General features: G+C 54.6%; 1 protein-coding gene across 8 annotated transcripts in view; it reads right to left on the reverse strand.

Moving 5' to 3' along the window:
* TRAK1 (trafficking kinesin protein 1) overlaps nt 1–23,106 on the reverse strand; it is a 103,331-nt gene that overhangs the window by 34,517 nt on the left and 45,708 nt on the right. For 6 of the 8 annotated variants that reach the window (XM_045856781.1, XM_045856776.1, XM_045856779.1 and 3 more), the window contains exon 3: nt 2,880–2,956. In XM_045856781.1, coding sequence (XP_045712737.1) covers nt 2,880–2,930 — 51 coding nt within the window. In that variant the 5' untranslated portion in view covers nt 2,931–2,956. Of the gene's footprint in view, nt 1–2,879; nt 2,957–16,732; nt 17,079–22,429; nt 22,455–23,106 lie in introns of those variants that run through there. The other 2 variants (XM_045856780.1, XM_045856778.1) reach the window with 2 other exon arrangements.

Consider the following 23,106-nt stretch of genomic DNA (forward strand, 5'->3'; position numbering starts at 1 on the left):
GAGACCGTCTGCTCAAGCGAGATGCTCGTCTCTGTGTGGTTGTCCACGCCAGCGACGGCACCTGCCAAGAAGCAGCCTACCTCAACAGCCCTTTACCACTCCTCGGACGTAGTGGCCGTGCTTGTTCGGTACCTGGAGGAAAGGACCCAAAGGAACTGCGCGAGGGAGCTTGCGCACCCACCTGTCCCGGGGCCGACTTAAAGTCAGCAGGTACTCCAAGCAGCTTCAGCCGGCTGACGCAGGGCTAACACACGGCAAAAACTGCAACACCAAAGTCCATTTCCCTTTGGGAGTGTGGCCTCCGCCAAGCCCACTCAAGTCTACCCAATTTCGCCACTGGATCAAGTTCTCAGACGGAGCACCCAACAGGTGCTTCCATGCCCACTGGCTCGCTGCCCCACTGTTCTTGGTCTCCATCATGCAACGATACGGGTTAAGATCCAGTCACCCCAAGATGTGCCTCTGTGGTGTGCAGACTGTTTTGAGCTAAAGGCAACTTCTGCTGATCCCTGAACTACCCAGAAGAACTCACGTTAGGGGCCTGGCCCGTAGTAAGAGGCGATGAGAGATAACCTCTCCTGACCTGTGCACAGGGCTGGACAAACTTCTACTTACTGAGCATCTGCTCCCCTTATCACCCTGTAGTGACCCTTTGCAGCCCTCAGGGCATGACCTCTTCCCTGGCTCAGGCTGCTTTATACGCCCATGGTCCCTCTCTGTCTCTGAACCTGTCCTGCCTGTGGGGTCTCCAACTCTCTCCTGCACATGGGGTTCCCATGCATACGTCTGTATTCAACTTGGTAATTTCTTCTTGCTAATCTGCCTCGCGTCTGGTTGACCATCGGGCCAGCCAGAAGAGCCTTGAGGGTGGGGGAAATCTGTGCCTCCCCCTCACCTCCAGGCTGTTGAGTTCCAACAGCACAGTCATTTGCCAAGTCTTAGCCACAGTTTGCCCACAGATGCCATTGCAATCATATCAAGCAAAAACGATGATAATGAAGACCAGCCGGGAAAGGCTGCGTTGGAGCAGGGAAAGGATGCTGAAGGCAGCCCATGGCACACCGAGGGCAGAGCCCAAGAGGAACAGGAAACAGGAAGGGGAAGAAGAGCAAGTGGGCAAGTGGGCAGGGAGTTCAATGACCACGCCCCTTGCCCCTCCCCATTACACCCCCAACCTCACCCCTCCCTGCCCCACTGATGCCAAGCTCTCACCTCCACACCCCAAATCTAACCTTTATAGGAAAATTTAAAAAAAATCTCTGCTAGATTAACAGGGGCAGAGGGGGCAAGATGTTATAGTAAAAATATTTATGGGTGAAGTGAGAAAACTAAACAAAAGTTATTGTGGCGTCTCTGGCTTTTCTTTACTAAGGTGACGGGCTGGCTGGGTCTCTCTTGGAGAACGACAGGAACGAAAAAACTCCCGTTTCTTACAACCAGCCAACAGCTGATAGACGTTTACTTCTGAATCCAGGAACACGGCTAGGCAGTGACCCCTGGACTCAACTACAGTGGGAATAAAAGACTACAGACAAACAACTCAGACCCTTGGAAATAAGCCACTAAAAGGACGAGAAAGGTGGCACCATGTGGAGCACGCTCTGACTCTGCTCACTCCCGCTTCACAGATACGCTTTGTTTAAAAAGTCTGTGACTCGAGTCTCGGCCCCTTCACCCAACGAACGCACCCCCTGGGGCTGGAGAGCAGCCGGCCTCCCACACTCAGCTGCGAACTCCTCTCATTCACCAATTTTAGGATAAGAAGCGTGACTAAGGGCCCTCGGAATAACCCCCTCCGTAACTGGGGAGGAGGCAAGCTTTGCCCAGAGGTACATTCCTGACAGCAGCAAGCCAGAGCAAGCTGCTGAATCCTCCTTCCCCCCAACCCAGAAGGGAACTCCACGCTGCACAACGGCCATGCCTTGGCCTCCTGCGCAAATGCCCCCAGCGCCTCCCCTGCAGGGGGCAGGCGTGCAAACCAAAGCAAACGATCTCGCGATCGGAGGAAGTGGAACCGAAGCCTCTCTCGGCACAACTGTCCCGCACTGTGCCAGTGAGACATTAACCAGGAAACCCGCCTCTTCCTAAGAAAGGCAGTGACTCAGATGCGATTCTTATCAGGACAAGGAGAAGAATGGCACGTACAAAACCCAGACACACACGGGCCACGGTCACAATGAGTCACTGAAAGAAAACCAAGGTGGCACAACACAGAGGCCACCTGAAAAACCGCCCCACCAGTACTCTTCTCAGTAACTCCATTATTTGAAAAGACAACAGCACACTCTTTATGCTTTGACACACGTTGAAGAAACTAGCTTGGGGCGAAGTGAGCTATTTTTAACCGGCGTCTGCACAAAGGGCTGGATCCCTCGGCTCCTCGGGAAGACCTCTCCGCCAGTTGGAGCACAGCTGACACCACCCATGGAGAGGTAACCCTGCGCTGCTATCTCAGACTCTGCAAAAGCCTCACAGAGGCAGCTCCCATGAACATAACAACCTGGGTTCTGTTTCGAAAGTGAACACGGTCCACTGACCATCAACTGACCGCTTCCCCAAGACCAATACGCATCACAGCCACAGCAATGGCCACATGCACTGCAGGCGGGGACCAGGGCTGGCGAGCGGCCATGCCACTATGGGCACCTTCTGCAGCCCGGACCCAGGTCCCTTCGCTGCAGCATGGGGACATGGTGGCATCAACCTCTGAGAACTACCGTAGAACCAATGAGATGACACCTGGACAACACAGAGCTCGCGGGAAAATGTCCCCCTCGATAACAAGGATGACCACAGAGGCAGAACTTATCCGAGGCCCATCATCTTCACGGCTAAAGGGTCAACTTTAAGCGGCCGTTCCCTTCCCTCTAAACACTTACCTCCTCAAGAAGCCGAGTAACAGCATCAATGTCATTATATGTCTTAGTCATCTGGCCAACTCTTTCAGCACATAAAACTGCAAGAAACGAAAATGACAATGAATCAGACAAGAAACAGCAGGTGTTGGCGAGCATGCAGAGGAGAGGGAACCCTGGTGCACTGCTGGTGGGGATGGAAATCGGTGCGGCCAGTACGGGAAACAGCACGCAGGTTCCCCAGGAAATGAAGACTACAACTACTATAGGACTTAGCAATCTGTCTTCTGGGTATTGGCCCCCCAAAATTTGAAAACACTTACTCAAAAACATGTGTGCACCCCTATGTTCACTGCAGCATTATTTAGAGTGGCCAAGACATGGAAACGACCTAAGTGACCTTCGATAGATGACTGAATAAAGAAGGGGTGTACATATATACAGTGGAACCTACTCAGCCGTAAAAAGTTAAAATACTGCCATTTGTGACAACATAAATGGATCTTCAGAGTATTATACTAAGTCAAATAGTCTACAAGGGTGTCCAACCTTTTGGCATCTCTGGCCCACACTGGAAGGAGAAGAGTTGCCTTGGGCCACGCATTAAATACATAAACACTAACAAAAACTGATGAGCAAAAAAAAAAAAAGGGTTTTAAGTACATTTACGATTTTGTGTTGGGGCGTATTCATAGCTGTCGTGGGCTGCATGCAGCCCTCGGGCCACGGGCTGGACACCTCTACATGACTGACGCATGTGATTTCACTCTTGTGTGAAATACAACACAAAAAGCTACCAGTGAACACACAAAGCAAGCAAACGCACAGATGCAGACAACAGAATGGCGGTCACCAGAGGGGGAGGGGGCAGGGGCAGGGGGAGGACGAAGAGGGAACAGGGGTGAGATGCGCGGGGGCGGAAGGAGGCCGGACTTTTGGAAGTGAGCACGCAATCGAGTGTACAGAATTTGTGTTATAAAGCTGTACCACCTGAAACTGATGTCATGTTACTAACCACTACTATCCCAGTAAATTTAATTTTTAAAAAACGACAATGGAATGACCAGTGCCACAAACCTGCCAAACAAATGACCCCTCTGACAAAGCCGCTTCGAGACTGTGCCCGCACATTAGCCACAAAGGGTCACTGGTCTGGTCAAGTCCAACCCACACTCAGCACCACCGGCTTTCAGTTCCCAGTTCCCGGGAAGAGCCGGAGCTCTGAGCGGGTGAGGGCGTGGGAGGGGAACTCCATTCCCGGCAACGCCCTTGTGTGTCACGTACTCAGAGGTGGTGCTGGGGGCAAGGCAGCGGATCGGACAGGGATCTGGCCTCGTACAAATTCCATGCACCAAAATGGGTCAGTGGCTCAGCCCCCAAAATCGTCAGAAAGTCCGACGGGATCTCGACCTCACTAACCAGAGACCGAGCCACGTGGACAGAGCGCCATCCTTCAGAAAGCAGCTACCGGTATAATTATCAAGCAACCGTCTTAGCTGGTCATTTCATAATGGCACAGCCCCCTTCTGCCCCCACGGGCCACGTTCTAGGGCTAGGCAACCAGTTTCCACACCACGAAAACCAGGGTGACAAGAGTTTTTCAGCCCACGCCAAAGAGACCTCCACTATTCCTGTGGCATATGTAACAGAGAGAAATCCTCACGCTCTCTGGTTCTACCTTGATTCTAGCCTGCATTTCCCCATGGGTCTCAGGCCAAGAGCCTCTGCTATGGATCAGCAGGGCTCAGTGGCCCAGGGAACTCAGAGATCTAGAGATTCCACAGTCTTCCTGCACCCTGTGGGTGCCTACGTGTCACTCAACTGTGGCCCCGCCCACTCTCCCTTCCCTCCTTGTAAGAGAAGAGCGCCTGAATTCTGGGCGCTCTTAAGGTGGATTTGCAGAAACTTAAAGGCAACTCTCATCTTCTCGAGCTGGAGCCCTCTTGGTCTACAAACCTTTCCTTACTCCAAACTATGACGTTTTGAATACTGGCCTTTGTGAGCCATCAGGAAGATGAACCCAGAACTGGTAGAACACACATGTGTGCACACGCATGTGCACTCATGCATCGGCATTTCATTACAAGTAAATAGGATTTACTGTGCTTACATGAGGCTGCAGGCAGGCCCCCCCCTTTTTTTTAAGATTTTATTTATTTATTTTTAGAGAGGGAAGGGAGAGGGGGAGAGAGAGAGAGAAAGAGAGAGAGAAACATCAATGTGTGGTTGCTGGGGGCCATGGCCTGCAACCCAGGCATGTGCCCTGACTGGGAACTGAACCTGCGATGTCTGGTTCACAGCCCGTGCTCAAGCCACTGAGCTACACCAGCCAGGGCAGGCAGGCAGGCCCCTTTAAAGGACTGCGTGGCTTTGTTCTCCCTTCCATGGGAGAAAAAAAAACCTTGTGCAATGAAAAGATACTTTAGTCTGCTAAAAAAAAAAAGCCTCAGGGTTGTTTTATTTTAAATCAATGGCAAGGAATTGATTTGCCGTTCAGCAAATACCAAGAAGGCAGCATGGGCTTTATTCAGGGAGGAAGGAATAAATGCAAATGGATTTAGGGCCAAAGTATAAAACTTTTAAAACCTGCCACTTTTGGGCTAAATAATAACTCCTTAGTAACTCTTCTTAGCTAAGATTCTAGAGAGTTTGGCTTTGGCAATGACCCACATTCAGTAACAGCCCATGCTAGGCATTTGGGAACTGAAGTGTATTATGGCAAGCTGCAAGTGAAATGCAATAGGTCTCTAAATATTTGATTAAACGCAAGTAGAGATCATCCTAGGGAAGGAGCTCAGAGAAATCTGATCTGTTGGAATGATTTTCTAGCCTAAGAAGGTGACCTAAAATCTGGTTCCAAATCTGAAACCCAACCAGCACAGAACCCAGGGAGCCAGGAGAGGGGGCTCCTCCTCCCGGCCTCTCCCCCACCCAGCACTGTGTCCCCACCTTGTATGGCGGGAACCCCAGTGCCTGCTGCAGGGAGTGTCTCGGGGCTGCCGGGTCAGGAAAGGCAAGGGGGATTTCCAAGGGTTGGTTTAAACCAGAACTGAATTTGACGGAGATGGAGTCCAGCTCAAATTGCTGTAAATAGTGCATCAGCTCAAGGTCACTAGAAATCCTTACGTGAAGATTCCTGTGCCGCGGACAGGAACTGGGTTTTAAGCTGCACAGCTGCCACGTTCTGCAATAGAGCAGATAAGACGCTAGAGCCCCCCAGCCAGCCGGCAGGGAGGTCGGCATCCGAACACCCCTTTCATCAGTGCGGCCGAGACGGACCAGTGCGGTCACCCAAGGCTCATCTCTCTGTGCTGGCACCTGCACCGTGACCGAGGGCCTGCCACTGTCCACCCTGCTCTCAAAGGACCGAGTCCTCTGCTGTCCAGGGAGAAAAAACCGCTACATTGTAACACACCGGCTCTACGTCACCCTAACGTAAGAGAGCGCGATTCAGAGCTGCTTTTCTCCGGGGTTCTGTTCATCAGAAATTACACCTACCTTTTTTAAGCGAATTTTTTCATGTAAGAAATGACGTGACGACCAGGGTCCTGACACTGACACGGTCCCTGAATCTTACTCAAGCTCCCCCAGCTTCACATGCGTGTCCATGTGTATGTTCAGGTGTGTGAATACTAAGCCCTATACAATTTCATCACCTATGGAGGTTTGTGTATCCACCACCACAAGGGTCCCTCGTGGTGCCCTTTTACAAAGCGAGTTACAAAAAAACCTTAACATATTTTAAGAATTGAACCCCCCAATACGGATACTTGGACCAGTGGTTTTTTCCAGCATCCACCAGTCAGGCACACTGTCACCACGCATGCAGTGTCAGTCAGGAGGCTGGGCGTGCCCTTGCAAGTTCAATCAGGGCTGCAGAGGGATGTAGGGACCCCCCCCATCACCCCTGGGAGTCCCGCGGCCTCGGACCGAGCCCAGCCGTGGAAATCAGCGGCACCAATGAGAAACTACGCTGGCTCTGAGCTATGAAAGGATGTGCATTATTATTCTAGGTATATTTTTCAGAACGCATACCATGAAAATTGGGGGAGGGGCAATGTACAGATTTGTAACACACAGAAAAAAAACAAGGGTGGCCGTAAAATATTGCCATGGGGATAGGACTACAAATTTTCACTCCTTTTTTTGTGCTTACAAAACTTTTTGGTGGTGAGCACGCACTGATGGGAAACAAATTACTTAACCTGTTTCCCTAGAAAATACACAACCGACGACAATATCGGGTCCTGCGGTCCTCCCTGAGGTCACCTTTCGGAGGAAGTGGCAGCAGCGGCAGCCCCCTCCCGAGCGCACGCCCTGGGGCCGGCCTCGCTGGCACTCCTCTCGGCGGCGGATTACCTCATTGCATCCTCAGAGCACTAAACACCGCAGGCCAGGTGCTCGCTCCAACCCCACTTCGCACGTGGGAAACGCTGGCCCAGAGAGGCTGAATAACTCACCCAGCGTCACACAGCTCCCGGTGGTCAGTTTCAAAATAAGGAGAGGCTCCCAGCTGGGGCAGCAGATAACACTGATGGGGTCCCTGATTGTCGAGGGGGGGGAGGGGGTTTATCCCCCCTAACTACTCTGCAGGGCAAGGCACTGATATGGGACTACCCAAAAAGGTGTCAAAAAAAAAGTAAAACGACAGACTGCAACCTCTATAACTTAATATGGAAAAAAAACCAGGGTCTAAGTCGTAGGGAAAAGCGTGACACGCCCACTGCAGGAAAGCAGGCCCACGAACATGAAGCACATGTCTGGCACCAAACCAGCAGGAAAACATTCAGCATCGTGCCCCAGGCTCTGCGCTGGGACACCCAGGACGGGACACCCGCCCTCCCGGGTGCGCAGAAAACAGGCAGCCCAGGCGCCTGTCCGGTGGGTGTTCCAGAGGGCAGTGCCCAGGTGAGAATGGTCGTCCAGGAAACACTCTGGCTACAGTGCAGAGAAATGGGGGGAGGCGGGGCAATCAGGGTCAAGGCTGTCCTGACCCTGGATTGGCTGGCGGTGGGGTGGAGAGAGGTGGTCCCTTCCCCGGAGTGAAGACATAAGGCTGGGTGGGAGGTAAATCAGTGTAGGATCTGGGCTTCTCACTGGGACAGAGGGGACACTGAGCCCGTTTCCTTGGGTCTAGGGTCCCAGTGCCAGACAGGCACGGGAGACCTAAGGGCAGACACAAGATGGGGCTGTCCCGGCGCGGTCACTGCATGGGGACAGCCGCTGAGGTCGCCGTGGGACAACATGCCAGGCACAGGGCTGTCGCCGCACAGCGGCAGGAGCCCCACAGCGGCAGGAGCCCCACCTGGTAGGAACGCTCCCCACCCTCTGGGGCCGAAGGTGCTAAATCGGGGTTCAGAAGACTCTCCTTCGAGACGAGAAGAGAATCCAGTGCTCATCCTTGAGATGGCAGGCGGAATCATGAGGGGCCCTGGGCTGGCCGGCCAGGGGAAAGGGCGACCGGTGATTGGCAGTCACAGCTCACTGGGGTGACAGGTGAGGGCTCAGCCCCTCAGGGGGCCTTTCGTCTGCAAATCAGTCACGTGACTTTATGTGAATCAGACTGTGCCCCAAATGATGTTGAGAATAAACGCTGGCATCCCTTTTCCAGCTCCTGTTCACAGACACGTAAGCCCAGAAATCCAAAATATCCACAAGTGGGCAGGCCCTGTATCCAAAGGAGTCTGGCCTGTGGGAAGCTCAGGGGTGACTGGAACTGAGGCCCAGCAGAAACCCCCACAGGGAGGGAAACACCTGGGGGCGGGGGGCGATGGGAGGGGATCAGATGGGACGTGGGCATCGAATGAGCCCTGGGGCCGGGGTGGGCGGCAGGCAAGGCCGGGCAGGGCAGAGGGCAGAGCACGGGCGGACAGGGTGGTCGGAGGCAGAACCCACGAGCCCTGGCTGGCCGGCGGAGACAGTGGGGCTCCATCCAGCACAGCGACCTGGCCTTCCTAGGAACCCGTGTCGTCTTCTCGCCTGATCAGGCTTGACAGGCCCCTTGACGTTTTGGTCTGAGAAATAGAGTGAAGAAACTCGGTCAAGCTGGTGGGTTACTAAAATGAAGTAGGTGGAGGCATGAGGAAACGATTCTATTGTTTTAACTGGCAAGGTAACATTTTTGACCTTTCCAACCCTGTGTCAATGCCCGGATGGGCATCAGACTGCCACGCATCCCTCCGCTTTGCCCCCGAGGGCAGAAGGAAAGAACATGCGGGTATCCAGACCACCTGACACCCATCACCCAGACTCGGGGTCCACCCTCTCGGGCCAACCCAGAGGCTAAGAATGCAGGACTGATTCTTCTCCAGAATGTACTCCTTCCTCTAAGAACTCTGAGCTTCGCTTCCTTCTTCAGAGCACTGCGGGTGCTGCCCAGCCGTGTGTCCGGTGTGTGGGCCCGAGGACCCTGGAGTAAACCCCTATCGTTCGTTCCCGGCTAAAGCCTCCTGACTCGGGGTGAGCCCGATCGGCAGGCCTTTCGGTCCTCCTCAAGGAACCACCGCTCGCAGACTCGCCGCTCCCCCACGCGCCGGGTTCTGGTGAGAAGTGGTGAGAACAAGAAGCTCTCATCACTGCCTCACCACCTGATTTTGATAACATTTCTCCATGCCAGTTTCCTAGCTCTTTGGGGGAAATGAGTGAATAAATATTTCACACACACATACATGTGTATACATATGTGTATGTGCACATGTGTGTATACATGTGTCGGTGTGTGTATATACATACCACCCGTACCTGGCCCCAGCCGACCTTGCTCGCCTCCTCCCCCGCCACCTCTGCCCGGTTTCCTCCACAGCGCGTCCACACCCAGTGGTGCCGCTCTCGGGGGTCTGGCCTGGCGCTGTGGGTGCCGCTATTTCCTTCTGTGGGGGCTTCCTCCCGAGTCTCCACCTGGGGAGTCCTTGCTCCGCCCCAGGGCCCAGCAGGAAGAGGGGTCCTCCACGGAGCAGCCCCCGCCCAAGACTCACCCCCTCTGTCCCCTGTTGTAACACCGGTGCCTGTCACAGTCAGCCTGCCCTGGGGACACACCTAGCAGACCTCTGGCCGGGGCCAACTGGGCAAAGCACTTTTGGGGGGAACGTCTTCCAGCGGGTGCCTTGGCCCAGCTGCACAGAAGCAGTGCCCGCCTGTCTTGACCAGACACAGCACGGGTGGGTGAGACACGTGTGGCCCCTTGCTTGGTGGCAGGGAGACTCGGGCTCAGAAGTCACAAAGACTTTGAAAGTCTCCTAGGTGTCTACCCTATGGAAATAACAATATATGTCCACACAGAAGCCTACATGCAAATGTTTATGGCAGCATTAGTCACTGTAGCCAGGAAGTGGAAACAGCCCAAATGACTCGCGGGTGCTGAGTGAATGAACCAACTGTGGGATGGCCACCCGGTGGAGTGCCAAAGAGAGGATGAAGCACTGATACACGCTGCTGCACCACGGGCGAACCTCAAACCTGTGCTCAGAAGCCAGACACAAAGACTGTGTATTGTGTGATTCCATCCTTATAAAGTCTCCAACCTAGGCGAGTCAGACAGACAGGACGAGGGTCGGCGGCTGCCTGGGACCGGGGATGGGAAGGGGATGAATGGTGGTAAACAGGCACGGGCGACCCCGTGGGAGGAGGGGAGTACAGATGTTCTAAAACTGAATCGGGGGGATGGCGGCCTGGCTCAGCGAATTCACTGAAAACCATGAAAATGCCCACCTAAAATGGGCAGCTGTGGCAGTGTGTAAATTACACCGTAGCATTTTCAGTGACCGAACAACATGCAAACAAGCGTCCCTGAACGACGACACACACCCTGCATCGACACAACCGCGTCCCCGTGCGTGGTGGCGCGAAAGCACCCTCTCAGCACCCCCTCAGCACCCCAGCCCTTGCCCGGCGGCGTGTCCTCGGGAGGGAGACACAACTGCCGAGGAAGAGCAGACCACCCATTCAGAGGCCAGAGCTGACGAAGCACACAGGAGTCTGCCCCACAGAGACGAGACTATTTTTAACTAGATAGATTTCATTAGAATTTGCTCAGATGGCAGAACAGTGTCAGGACAGAGCCGTAAGAAAACCAAGGGCCCATGCTCTCCAGTGTTTGAGAAGATTTGGCTTTGAACTCTCCCTCCAGGCACGATGTGCTCCTAACCTTCACCCAAGTTAGGGTCACCTCTAGGAGGTTCAGCCAAGTCCCTCGCTTAGCTGTTGTCCTTCGATATCTACAGAATAACTCAGACTTGGCCCGATAGCACAAGTGAGCTACTAAGACCCATAAGACACACGTTGCTTGGTTAAAAAACAAACAAACAAACAAACTACAACTATTTGAGCCCTTAAAGTGGGTGCGGGAGTAGGGCGAGGGCTACTGAGCAAAACTGGCTACAGTCACAACGAACCTACTTCTTACCAGTGTCCCTTTGTCCCCTCCCACCTGGGTGGTTTTAAGTTGCGTGAACCCAGCAGAGTCTTATTTTGGGCCCAAAGCATAGGTGATTAAAAAAAGGGGGGAAGATTTTGTTTTACCCCCAGGCGAGTCTTGGCAAGGGAAGGCTTCCCTCTGACCAGCACCCCAGGGAGGGGTGGAAACCTGAAGCCCTGCCGTGTATCTCATCACCCCAAGAGGAGCAGTTGTCCTCAAGAGTCCTGAGACACAAAGGGGCGAGCCCAAGTTCAATGTGACACAGACAGAGGAGAAAGCAGAAAGCCGCTGGGGAAGAAGCTGTACTAACCAGAAAGGCACCACCTGATAAGCAGCGGTGGTCTGAAGCCAGAGGCCAGCAGGCAGACTGTGGCTGCCGCACCTCTCCGAGGAAAGGCGCCGACTTACCACGGCAGCTGCGGGGACGGCCTCTGGGACAGCACGGTGGCAGAGGCCAGCCCCGGGGCCAGCCCACTGCAAAGAGCAGTCTGCGTGGCCCTCACCAGCATGTTGTAGGGCCCGGTCTACGCGCTGGGAGACGCGAGAGAGGTGTCACACGCCAAGAGAAGTGGCCTGACAATACAGCTCAGGCTACACTTCACTGCTCATGAGCATCGGTAACTGAAATGTCAGTGCATTTTACCCGCTCCCCCTCCCTTGCCAAGGCAGGCTCAGAGCAGGCCCCAAAAGCAAGCGGTTGGAGAAGCAGGGAAGGAGAAACGCCAACAGCTACCCCAGGGCCTTTCACAAATATTACTTCGCTTAAAACCCAGAACAACCCCCTGATACAAACACGATCCCCTCGGAACACACCAGACAGGGAGAGAGGCCAAATGGCTTGTCCAAGGTCAGGCAAGACATAACCATGGACTTGAACCTGGTCTGTTAGACGCCGTCATTCGCCCTGCCCCAGACCAGAACACTCAGTGTTGATCTCTGGTGGCCAGTGAGGGCCTGCGGGTGACAACCCGAGGACTCTTTCTGGACCACTCACCACGTGCTGGCCCTCTGCTAAGTGCTGGGTGTCTGTCATCAGCACTCGCCCTGTGAGGAAAGTATCAGCCTTGTCCACCTTTTAGACCCGAAGGAAGTGCCTGAGGTCACAGAGATACTAGGGAAGGGCCCCATCTGCTGGACCCTAGGCTGATAATCCTAACTGCTGAGTGAATCCATGAACCCCACCCGCAGGGGAATTCTTGGCCTATCAGAGAGGTGAGGCGCGCGCATAAATCAGCAGCATTCAGGGGAGCTGGCAGGGGCGCGCAGTGCAGTGGGGCAGTTTCAGAGACCCGAAGGCTGGGAGTGGCAGGGGGTCAGGGGACAGCTGCCAGAAGTGGGCACAGCAGCAAGGAGTCTCCAGGTACACAGAACATGGGTGAGGTCACCATGGATACGAACAACAAAAGTCCAGGCTGGACCCAGGTCATAAACGCCATCAGCAAAGAGACCTTTAGACCGGCGCTGAGGGCAGTCCTGAAGGGCAGTCCTGATAAGCCCGGTCAGCTCCCTCCTCACCTGTGACCCTAGGGGAGAGAGAGCGCTGCATGGCACCCGTGCGTGCTGCCGGCCACACTGTCAACACAGACATCGGGGAAGCCACTGGCTCCCTGCCTGGGGTGGCCATTCCCACTCCACGGGACCAGAGGCATCACAGCCACCCCCGGGACTCAGCCCACCCAAATGCAGCTACACTCAAGGCAGCCCGGGGCTTCCCTTGGCACTGCAGTGCTGCTGCTCACACTTGGCCTTGGAACCAACCGGAGACAGTGCATGGCCCAGCAGGGTGCAGCTGAGAGACCCGTGAAGCCACCAGGCTCTGGGTGCCCACGGCCAACGGGCACTTTTTCCACCTCTGCTTCTCCCGATAATGTGGGGCGAGTCGTCAACACCCCAAAGCCACCCTTTGTGCGCAAGGCTCGCTGCTGCTGCCTCTCCCGCCAGCAGCCACCTCGTAGGACTGGACTCGCTCTCTCCAGCAGCCTGCGTGCTCAGAAAACCTGAAGCTGCCGATCACGGCACCGAGACCACCCCAGGGCCCTTTCCCAGTCCTGCCGGGAACGGAGGGACTGAACTTGCCATTGAGTGACAGCCTCAGAAGCATCCGCGTGAGGGAAAAAAAAAATCACAGAATCACGAAGTCGGGCTTTTCCGCAGGCACTCCCTAGAGAAAGCGTGGGAATCTGCCACACAGCAAACCGCAGGGACTGACGACAAAACTTCACTCTTGGCCGGTATTTTGCTGGCACCAGGGGTGCTGCTGGGACACAGAGGCAGGTGACCTACAGTTTCAGTCCCAGCAGCCCAGCGCGACCTCCCCCTGGGCAAAGGGGACCTGAGCTCTGCCTCTGCAAGTCCTCCTTGAAAACAAACACCAAGCTGGAGAGCCGGCGAGAGCGGGATATTCTCTCTCCCTGAAGGTTAAATGCCAGGGGGGGAAGAAAGGGACTCTACCAGCTTAGAGTTCAGGAGTGGCAGCAGGCGCCCCCAAGGCAGGGAGGGGGGCCTGCTTTTCGTCCACAGCTGCGGGACTCTGGGACCCCAGAGGGGAAAACGCTGCCTGAGCCTCAGTTGCTTTGACTGCAAATGGGATTATCGGCTTGATCTCCGAGGCAGTTTCGAAGACTCAGTGGGAGACATTAAATGGTGCCTCTCACCCGCACGGGGTGGCTGGGACCAAACAGGTTACCTCCCGTGTCCGCAGCTGCCAGGGCAACCCAACGCCAATTCTGTCCTTCGGTTTCCGATCAAAAGCGCCTCCTTGAAACCAGTTTGTGTAGACACCATGTGAGCCACCAGAGAGCGTGGAAGGTGCACACCCAGCACACGTTTTCACGGTTCCCAGAGCACTTCTCTCCCACACGGGACCTGCTTCCCCTGAACGCCAGACGAGGGAGGGGTGGCGGTGGCGGGAAAACGGGTTGCTCTGGATACAGGACAGGTTCCCAGCGAAACTGGCCACGGAGCCCAGCTCGCCCACACCGGACCCTGCCTTCCTGATCTGCGCCGCAGGCTTCCTTCAGGCTAGAGAAAAGTAAGCACGACGTGCTTTGCTTTGTTTTTTCTTTTTTCTTAAAGTGACTCTCCCATAAACATTATTAACACTTTAGCTCCAAGGCAGAGAAAAATATTTTATTGGAGAAAGGTGGGCAACGAGATGGAAACAAACAAGGGAGAAGGGGGGGAACGTGGGTCTGTCATAAGGTGGCACACACGGAGGGGGGTCTGCCCCCCGGAACGTGATCACCGACACCCTGGTGCCTACGGGATGTGGACCCACAGGAGACAGTGCGCGCTGGAACCGGCGGAGGGTGAGTTACAGCCCAGGGTGCCGGGCCCCGTCCCGAAGTGTCAGGCTCCGCAGGTCTGGGGTGGGGGGGCCCACGAGGGTGCATTCCTAGCACGGCTCTGGGCGACACGGATGCCACTGGTGGGACCCGGTTTGAGAACTGCCAGCCAGGTGGGGTAACTGCAGAGGGCTGAAGCCGCTGCCTCGCCGGGTGACTTCGGAGGGGCTGCTGAGCTGAGTTTCCTCTTAGAAACCCACGAAGTGGGAGTCGTCACAGCACTAGACCTCGTGTGGCCGTCTACGGGCGTAAGTGTGCGAAGCCACACAAGTCGGGACGGGGCCTGGCGCACAGTGAGTGCGCGGTGGACACTGGCTGTCCCTGTCGTCGTCCTCTGCCTCCCGTTTTTTTTTTCTTTTTTAAAGTTAAACATGTACAGATATATGAAATATGTGCAACACAAAATTCTTTCTTTTGACTAGGATACACGACGCCGCTCTCGGAACTGGGACCTGTAATTCAGAACCCTAAGGTGCAATGATCGGATTTTTAAAAAGCATCTTATTATCCTTGAAGGCAGCAGCGCCTCTCATGCTTTCGTGTGCACGAGAATCCCCTCAAGTGCCTGTTACAATGCAGGTTCTGCCCTGACCGGTGTGGCTCAGTGGGTTGGGGCATTGTCCCGTGAACCAAAGGGTGGCAGGTTCGATTCCCAGTCAGGGCACAGGCTTGGGTAGCGGGTCCTGTCGCTGGTCAGGGCACATGCGAGAGACAACCTATTGATGTTCCTCTCCCCCTCTATTCCCCCTCCCCTCTCTGTGAAAATAAATTAATAAAATCTTTTAAAAAATAAAATGCAGGTTCTGACTCAGAGGGCCTGAGCGGGGCCCGAGAGTCTGCATTTCCAGCAAGCTCCCGGGCAACGCGGGTCTGCCTTGAGGGGCTGCAGGTCGGTTCGCCCGGCTTCAGGGGGCGCCGGCTGATCCGCGAGATCTGGGCTGGCCCCGCTCCCGCGAGAGCAGATGGGCGCCCTTCTCTGGAGCGCTTCCAGGAGCCGGGCAAATGCACAGTCCCCACCCGTCTGTCACTCCGCTCTGCTTCCACGGCTCCTCCGGCTCCCTCGTGAGAAGGCCGGGCGGGGGGCGCTGGCCCGCCAGCAGCGTGGAGCCCCCATGCCCTCCTCTGGCGGCTCCCGCTGTTTCCCTCCTTTCTCCGGTCGCACACGCGTAACTGTCCTGTGGGTGAAGCGCTAATACCGTCCAGATACCTGCTCTTTATGGGGCCGATGATACCACAGTTTTCAAAGTGAAAGCTATGCTGAGACATGAAAATGGGCCATCCCAGAGCAGAATTCTGACGAGGTGTTCTGACCTAAAGAACATCTAGGCAGTCACCGTGTCAACACCCGGTTTCTCCGCCCAAGTCCCCTCCTCTGGGCGGTGGGTAAAAGCCCCACAACCCCAACGGGGAAACCGACGCCCAGCATGCGGGCACATCTTGATTTAACTGACCCTCTTTCTCCTCTCCAACAAACAGCAGCGCCCGGGATACAGCCCCGGGGAGGGGCCCCCGGGGACCTCCGTTGAGCCCTTGCACTTTTCTATTTGAAATCGTTCTAAGTTCGTTTTTTCCCCAAATCAGTAATTAATAATGCTTTAAGAGAAACAATGTTCCAGCACAAAAACATGCTTGATTTATAATGACTCAGTTTCTTGCCCATTAACTTACCCAGACCTGTTCAGTCCCAAGGAAACAATTAAAACTATTAATACAGAGCGCTGAAATGACGCAAAAAAAAAAAAAGACAACTACTGATATTTGCAACAATGTGTATGAATTTCAAACACCTCAGTTAAGCAACAGAAGCCAGACGAGATAATGCACACGGTTTGATTCCACTGACATGGGTCAAAGAACACAACACAGATCTCAGGTGTCACAAGCCTGAGGGTCTCTCAGGTGTCAGCGAGGGGACCTCCCAGGGTGCCGGAAATGTGCGTCTCTCCTGGTGGCCTCACCGGACGGAGTGTCACTAAAGCCACTCAGCAGGTAAGATCCATTGCACTTGATGTTACAGCTCATTAAGACAATAAAAAGAGTGCCGGCGATCAGCGAACCGGCCAGGCCGATCTAGACACCAACAGGGAAAGGACCAGATTTGTGCAAAGGACAGAATTTACCCTCTTCCACGAGATCCAGGGGGTCATGCTGCTCCAGGCTGAACTTCCTCTCTTCATCTCGGCAGCAGTCGTATTCAAAACATTCTTCTTCCCTTCCCTGGTCTCTCAGGGACATAGCTGAAGTCACCCCCGAAGCCAACACATTGCCCTAAGGGGCTGTTGTTAGGGGAGATCCTGGCTGCCTGCCCGGAGGAGCCATTGGGGGCCAGGCCCCAGGGGCACACGCTGAGCCCTGGCCCGGGGCCGGGAGAGGCCCTGGCTGCACTGGAGTGGAGGGTGTACACAGGGTCATGGGCCAGGATCGCCCAGGACAGGCCCGGAAGGGAGTGGCTCCCCTGAGCTGGGAGGAGGGACAAGACAGGGTGGGGAGAAACACCTGTTGGAATGGGAATGCCCCGCCCAGCCCTGGGGTGACCCAGCCAGGTGCTCTGTGTACGAAGGGGAGGCGGGAAGGCAGGTGTTAGACCTGGGGAGCACACTCCCCGCCCCCAGAGTCATTTCCCCACCCCGTTCCCCAGGCCGAGGAGGAACAGTAGCTCCCCGGAAGTTTCATTAGCAACTGCACAGGGCAACCTGAACCAAGCCTTAAGCAGTTTGGGGCTAAAGCGGGGGCTCTGGCAGAGGAGGTGCCAGGTGAGTGACTGCGCAGTGCCCTCAGAGGAGGGGTTCCCCGTGGGCTGCCTCTGGGACGGCAGCCTAACTCAGCGCCGAGCCGGGCAGGACATGACCGCTCCGAGCCCTGCAACAGGAAGAGAAGCGCAGTCACCACTACCTGTGCGGAGCGGAGGTCGCCCCAGTCCCTCCTCGGGGACAGTGCATTGCGTGTGCTCTTTTTTTAAAGTGCGTTTTAGAGAAAGGGCGCAAAATTGGAACAACTTTAATAACGCTGTCAATAAAATATAAATTAAAAAAAAATAAAGGGCATTTTACAAATCTCACCCTCCATCTGTGTGTACCATACAGCCAAAGAGCTCTTTCATTGCTGGGATAAGGGCGGCTGGGGGGACCTATAGTCTCCTAGCTTGCAATGCGGCCCGGAGGAAGAATCCACAGTTTAACTGCGTGTCTCATTACCGATGCCTCGGTGCTGTTTGGTTTTGCCCGTGACAGTGAGGATGGCAGGTTCCTGCATCAAACCCTCTACAAGGTGGCCCAGAGCGCTGGCGTCTCAGAGCTTCGCAGCACCTCCCGCATTTCGGAGTTTCGGCCACCTCCCAGCTACCCGACGGCAGGTCTCCCGGCTCCCAGCAGCCACACGGGCAGACCAGGCCCATCTCTGCTGATTCACCTCCCTCCTCCCGGAGGGGTCTCTGCACAAGTTCCCCGACTAGGTCTCGTTCACGCACGAACCCCGGGCCAGAGGGGCCTGCGTAGGCGGCTAAGAATGTCTGCTAAACTGAATTGCTGCCTCCACAAAAATGAACCAACGACCACAGACGAGGGCCTCTAAGCAGAGAGCCAGAATCTAACAGATTTTACTTAAAAAATTAAAGCCTAGAGACTATGCACATCTAGTTAATTTGTTGGAAGCTACATATGATGACGTTAACGATGTGTTCTTTGTGAAAAGGTTTAGTAGAAATTCAGTGGCCCGGAGTTCAAAATCACATTTAGAAAAATCTTTATATGTTTTAAATACAATGTTTATAAAGATACACACTGGGGGGTGGGCAGGGAATCTTTCTTTAATCTCAATAAATGTGATCAAATTGGGCTCCTCAATTCAGTTCCAATGACCGTGAGTCGGAAGCCCTGGGGATGGAGGGTGGGGGGGGCGTGGGGTTTCCCAGCAAGGAGATGAGATGTGTAGGGTTCTGGGCGGGGCTCCTGCGTACAGATGAAAACCAAAGCTGGTTTCATAGACTTGAAAACAATGTTAACTCACTTGACTGATAACCAAGTTGGTCATACTCCTCCTTTAACTCAAATCCAGGCTACCCTTAACCAATGGTGTGCAAGTCTATGTGTATTATATAATAAATGTTAAAGTGAGTATGTATATATATATATTAAAAACACATAGAATGTGTCATTTTGAACGGAGGACCACCCTAGCCTCTTCATGTCCCCCCATGTCTCTAGGTTCCTTCATTCCTCGGGCTGTCCCCCACGACCACCACCCAAATCTCCCCTCCCACCTTCCCTCCCCCTCGGTGGGGAGGTGAGGGAATTCTCGAACTTCATCCACATCTCCCTTCCTGTCAAGGTCAAAGGCAGAGATGGGCCAAAGGGCATCTTCTCTGAAAGAGGGGATTTTCCAAAAGCCAAAGCCAATCGTGACACCTTTATGAAGACCAGGGAGAAAGCTGGGGCCTCCCTGTGCCAAGGAGAGACAGGGACATCGAGAAGGGAGCTAGGGGTGGCCCGGCTCGGCCCTGGGAGGGTCCAGCAGCAGGCGTGACCGTGGCCCCAGAGGCGAGGACCAGCCCCTGGGGCCCGGGGCTGACCATCTGGGAAAGGCCAGAGGAGGAAGGTGTCCCTCGCCCCCCTGCAGTGCAGAGGGACATCTTTCTGGGGGTGTCCCTCCACAGATCTACTCCCCATACCGCCACGAGGTCATCTTCCTGAAGCTCTACCCTGCGCTGTCCAAAGAGTGGCCATAGGCCACTGGGGCCACTTATGTTTAAATTGGAGTGAAATCCCGAATTCCGTCACGCTAGCCACGTTTCCAGCGCTCCAGAGCCACCTGGGGCTAGTGGCTGCCACACTGGACAACACAGGAGAGAGAACATTGCCATTGTCACTGGAAGGCACCCCGGACGGGAGCGCTCTGAAGGGCGCCCTGCCTCTCTAGAGGTGTGCTCCGCCTCCTCGGCTGCCCCGCCCCCACGTCTCCCTGGGGCCTCCACCCCCACCGGACCCCCGCACACATCCTGGGCCCCCGCACACCGTGCTGAAACCGCGGGCCTCACTTTGGCTAACTGGGAGCTCTCCAGGCCTCCGCCACATCCGAGGGAAAGCATCCCTCCCCTTCAGCAAAGCTGGTGAGTAAAGACTTACATTTCACATTTATATGCAACTCCCCCTTTAAAAAAATTGCCTGAACAGCCATCAGAAGAGTGCTGTCTGGAATGGGAAAAGTTAGCCTGTCCCCAAAACCACACCCCACAGCACACAGAGGGGAAACGGAGGGCTGTTTTACACCGCTGGACACACAGTGCAGGAAAATGAAGAAACCACCTTTTAAATCTTGAAACTGCCCTTCAGTGAATGGATGCTCACAATACCTCTGACGGAGCTTCGCTCCCACGCCAGCCACCCTCCCCTTGGGGCGGCGTTTCAGAGGTCGGCGCAAGCAGGTGAGTCGCCTGCCCTTGTGCATCGTGGTGGATCTTCATTCGGAAGTAAGCAGTCGCAGGGCCAGCTCTAATGGCCCACCTCCGTCTCCCCATTCATAAAATCGCCACGATCCGTGCCATCTCCCGCCTGGACGTTGGATTCCGTGACGTGTAAAAGGAGGAAATGGGGCTACTGGATAACAATGAAAATAATGGCAGCAAGAAACAGGCGGCCAAAATACTATGCACCTGGACCGCAGACCGTGCACCTTTCCAAAGGGACTGTTAAAAAGAACTGAACTACTCGTACCGTTTCTGAGAAAACACGATTCAGCGCTGACCCAGCATGACACTGTTTACAAAGAGCTCTTACTTTGTCGACTCGCTCTGCCCTCCCCGCAATGCCTCTGTGGCGCCGTGTATTCACCCCCATTTTCCAGAAGGAGACGCTGGGTTGACAGAGATCCCGGGAGGTGCCCGAGCCCCACAGCCACGGGGCGCACAAAACAGACCTCACCCGCATACTTCAGGCCGGTGCCCGGCTTGGCCCCTGGTCTCTGGAATGACTACAAAAGCGTGCTGTTTCTTTAACTCCAGGAACATCCACGTGAAGCCAGACCTTTCTGAAAAATGCCTCTCTCTCTCTTTGTAAGCAAACTTTTTTCCTTGAAGTGACCTGTGAGGCCAAGAAACAACATAAGATTCTGCTGCAACAGACCTAAAGAATGATTGAGCTGGCCAAAAAGTTTGCATGGTTTGTTTCTGTAAAAGACACCTATTTCATCGTCACCAATAACTTCATTGGTTTGGGTATTTTGAGTATGATGGCTGTCTCCTGTGTGGTGGGACACTGACTGTTCTCAATTCCTGTCTCCATCCGATCGCTGTCAACTTCAACTGGTCTGCCCAGCTGTGCGGCACCGTCCGCTGAGAAATCTCCGGCACGCAACTTCGCAAACCCCTTTGGACACATTCGACCAGTCACAGCGCCTTCTCCACACACTGCACAAATGTTTTTTCTTGCATTTCAGTTGCATTTCTGCCTTTCTTGAAATAACAAAGCACAATATGCCCAAAATGTCGTGTATTTTCTTCTATCTTCAACACGAAAATGGCTACACAAAAGCTCATCAATTTTGATAAGTTTTTTTTTATAAAATGCACGCTGATATGACAGCTGTCAAGCTGTCACAGCACAATCTAACGAAATTGTTTTGAATGAAGTTAAAGACAACTAAGCGCTACTAGAACCATCGTGTGGGAAAAAATAACAAATGGACTTTTTGGCCAGCCCCATAGTGTGCAGACCCCCGTGCCGGGGGCTGGTCCCCACTGATCGCGGCCATGACTTTCCCAAACACACCTGATGTGACCATCACTGAAAGCATGTGCTGAAAGCTCAGATTCCTCCGAGCCTCTCCAGAGTGGGTCAGGGAGTCTGCTTTGTCAATAAGCAGGTTGGGCGATCTTCATGATCTGCAATTAGAGACGGCACACCTGCAGTGGGGTGAACCGTGACCCTGTGTGACACCAAGAGTTTAAACTGTAGAAAAACTGTGCAAATTCTGTGAAAGCTACTGTTACAGCGTGTCGGCTGCTGGCTGATTCAAATCTCTCAAAATTGCTTAAGATACTGGCCAGCCAACCCCTCCAGTGTCTTATCGTTCTGAGTCCCTGCCCTTCAAGCCCCTGGTTACTGGCTCTGGTCTCACTGAGTGTTTGGCGGATGGGGGAATCAACTGGAAAACTCCACAGCTGACACCGGTCAGACAGAAGGACACAGTTACCCAAACCTGAGCGCAGCTCCCCTGAGGCTCGGAGGTCGAACACAAGGGGTCCTCCTTGTCCCGCAGGTGACACTCCCGCCCACCCACACTACTTTCTTCAGCGCTACCCCTGTGACTGAAGTATGACTCGGTAACTCTGGCATACATGATGATTTTGCATCTTTAAAAAAAAAAACATTTGACTCCCCCTTTGTTATTGGCGTGGAAAGTTCCCGAGAAGTTTCCCTCACGAAGAACTTCAATGTCAAATGATGAGGGAGACCGAGCAGAGCTGTGGCTGCTCCCACCTGGCCCCTTCCCTGGGAAGGTCAGGCCTGGGAGGGCAAGGCTGGTTTGCACGAAAGAATCCAGCCAGTGAGAAGTTCGGAAACAAGGAACTACGCAATGAGGACGGACTTGAGACCCACCCGTTCTGCGGGTTTCCCGAACTGGGGATCTCTGGGCTTCCGCTCCCCTGCCCTCCCTCTTTCGCCAACTCTCCGTAAAAGGGGGCGGTGACAATGCCAGTTGTCCCGGTAAATTCCGTCGCAAAGGCCTTCTCCCCGGCACCCACTCTGGGACAGAGGGTGAAAGGCCACGGGTGTTGCCCCGCAGACACTCACACAGGCCAGCCACCACCAACACTTATTTACCCGCAAACAGGTGCGTCACCTCTTCTTCCATTTTCCTCCTCTGTTGGAAGGAGGCAGACCTGGCTGCCTCGGGGCCGGAAGACGCCGCTGAGCAACCGACCGACCGCTGGGTAAGAAAACCCTCCCGGCGGACGCGCAGATAAAGCAGCCTCGTCTCACTCCGCAGGCCGACCGGCGGGCGCGAGTGACTGGCTGGACTCCCACACGCGAGGGTGTAGAGAGAGCTGAACAGCAGAGCAACTGGGTCAAGGCAGAACGAAACCTCCCTCCCCCGCTCCTAGGACGGACCTGTAGGGGCGGGGCCACGCCCAAGGCACCCACAGGCCGAGGGACAGGTGCTCTGCTGCCCCCGATGCCCCCAGCCGGTGGCTCGGTGAGGCCCACACTCACTACTCGACCAAGTTATGGGGGGTTCAGGGAGTCACGCTCACCAAGAAAACCACGAGAGGTCGATGAGGCTTTGAGAAAAGAATCACACACAGGTAACAAGATGGGAACTTGCTTCAAGGAAACAAGAACTCTGTCATCGTGTCCCCTCAAGACCTCGGGAACTGCCCGCCAGCATCATTGCTCAAGATACTTAAAGGCGTACACAGACGCAACAAACACGACACTGTCTTCCCCTACAGCTGCGGGGCAGTGGGGCCCAAAGAGGGGAGTTGCTGGGCACATTGAAA

The sequence above is a fragment of the Phyllostomus hastatus genome, unplaced genomic scaffold (genome assembly GCF_019186645.2).
Source record: "Phyllostomus hastatus isolate PE091 unplaced genomic scaffold, TTU_PhHast_1.1 phas_scaffold_129, whole genome shotgun sequence".
Taxonomy (NCBI): domain Eukaryota; kingdom Metazoa; phylum Chordata; class Mammalia; order Chiroptera; family Phyllostomidae; genus Phyllostomus; species Phyllostomus hastatus.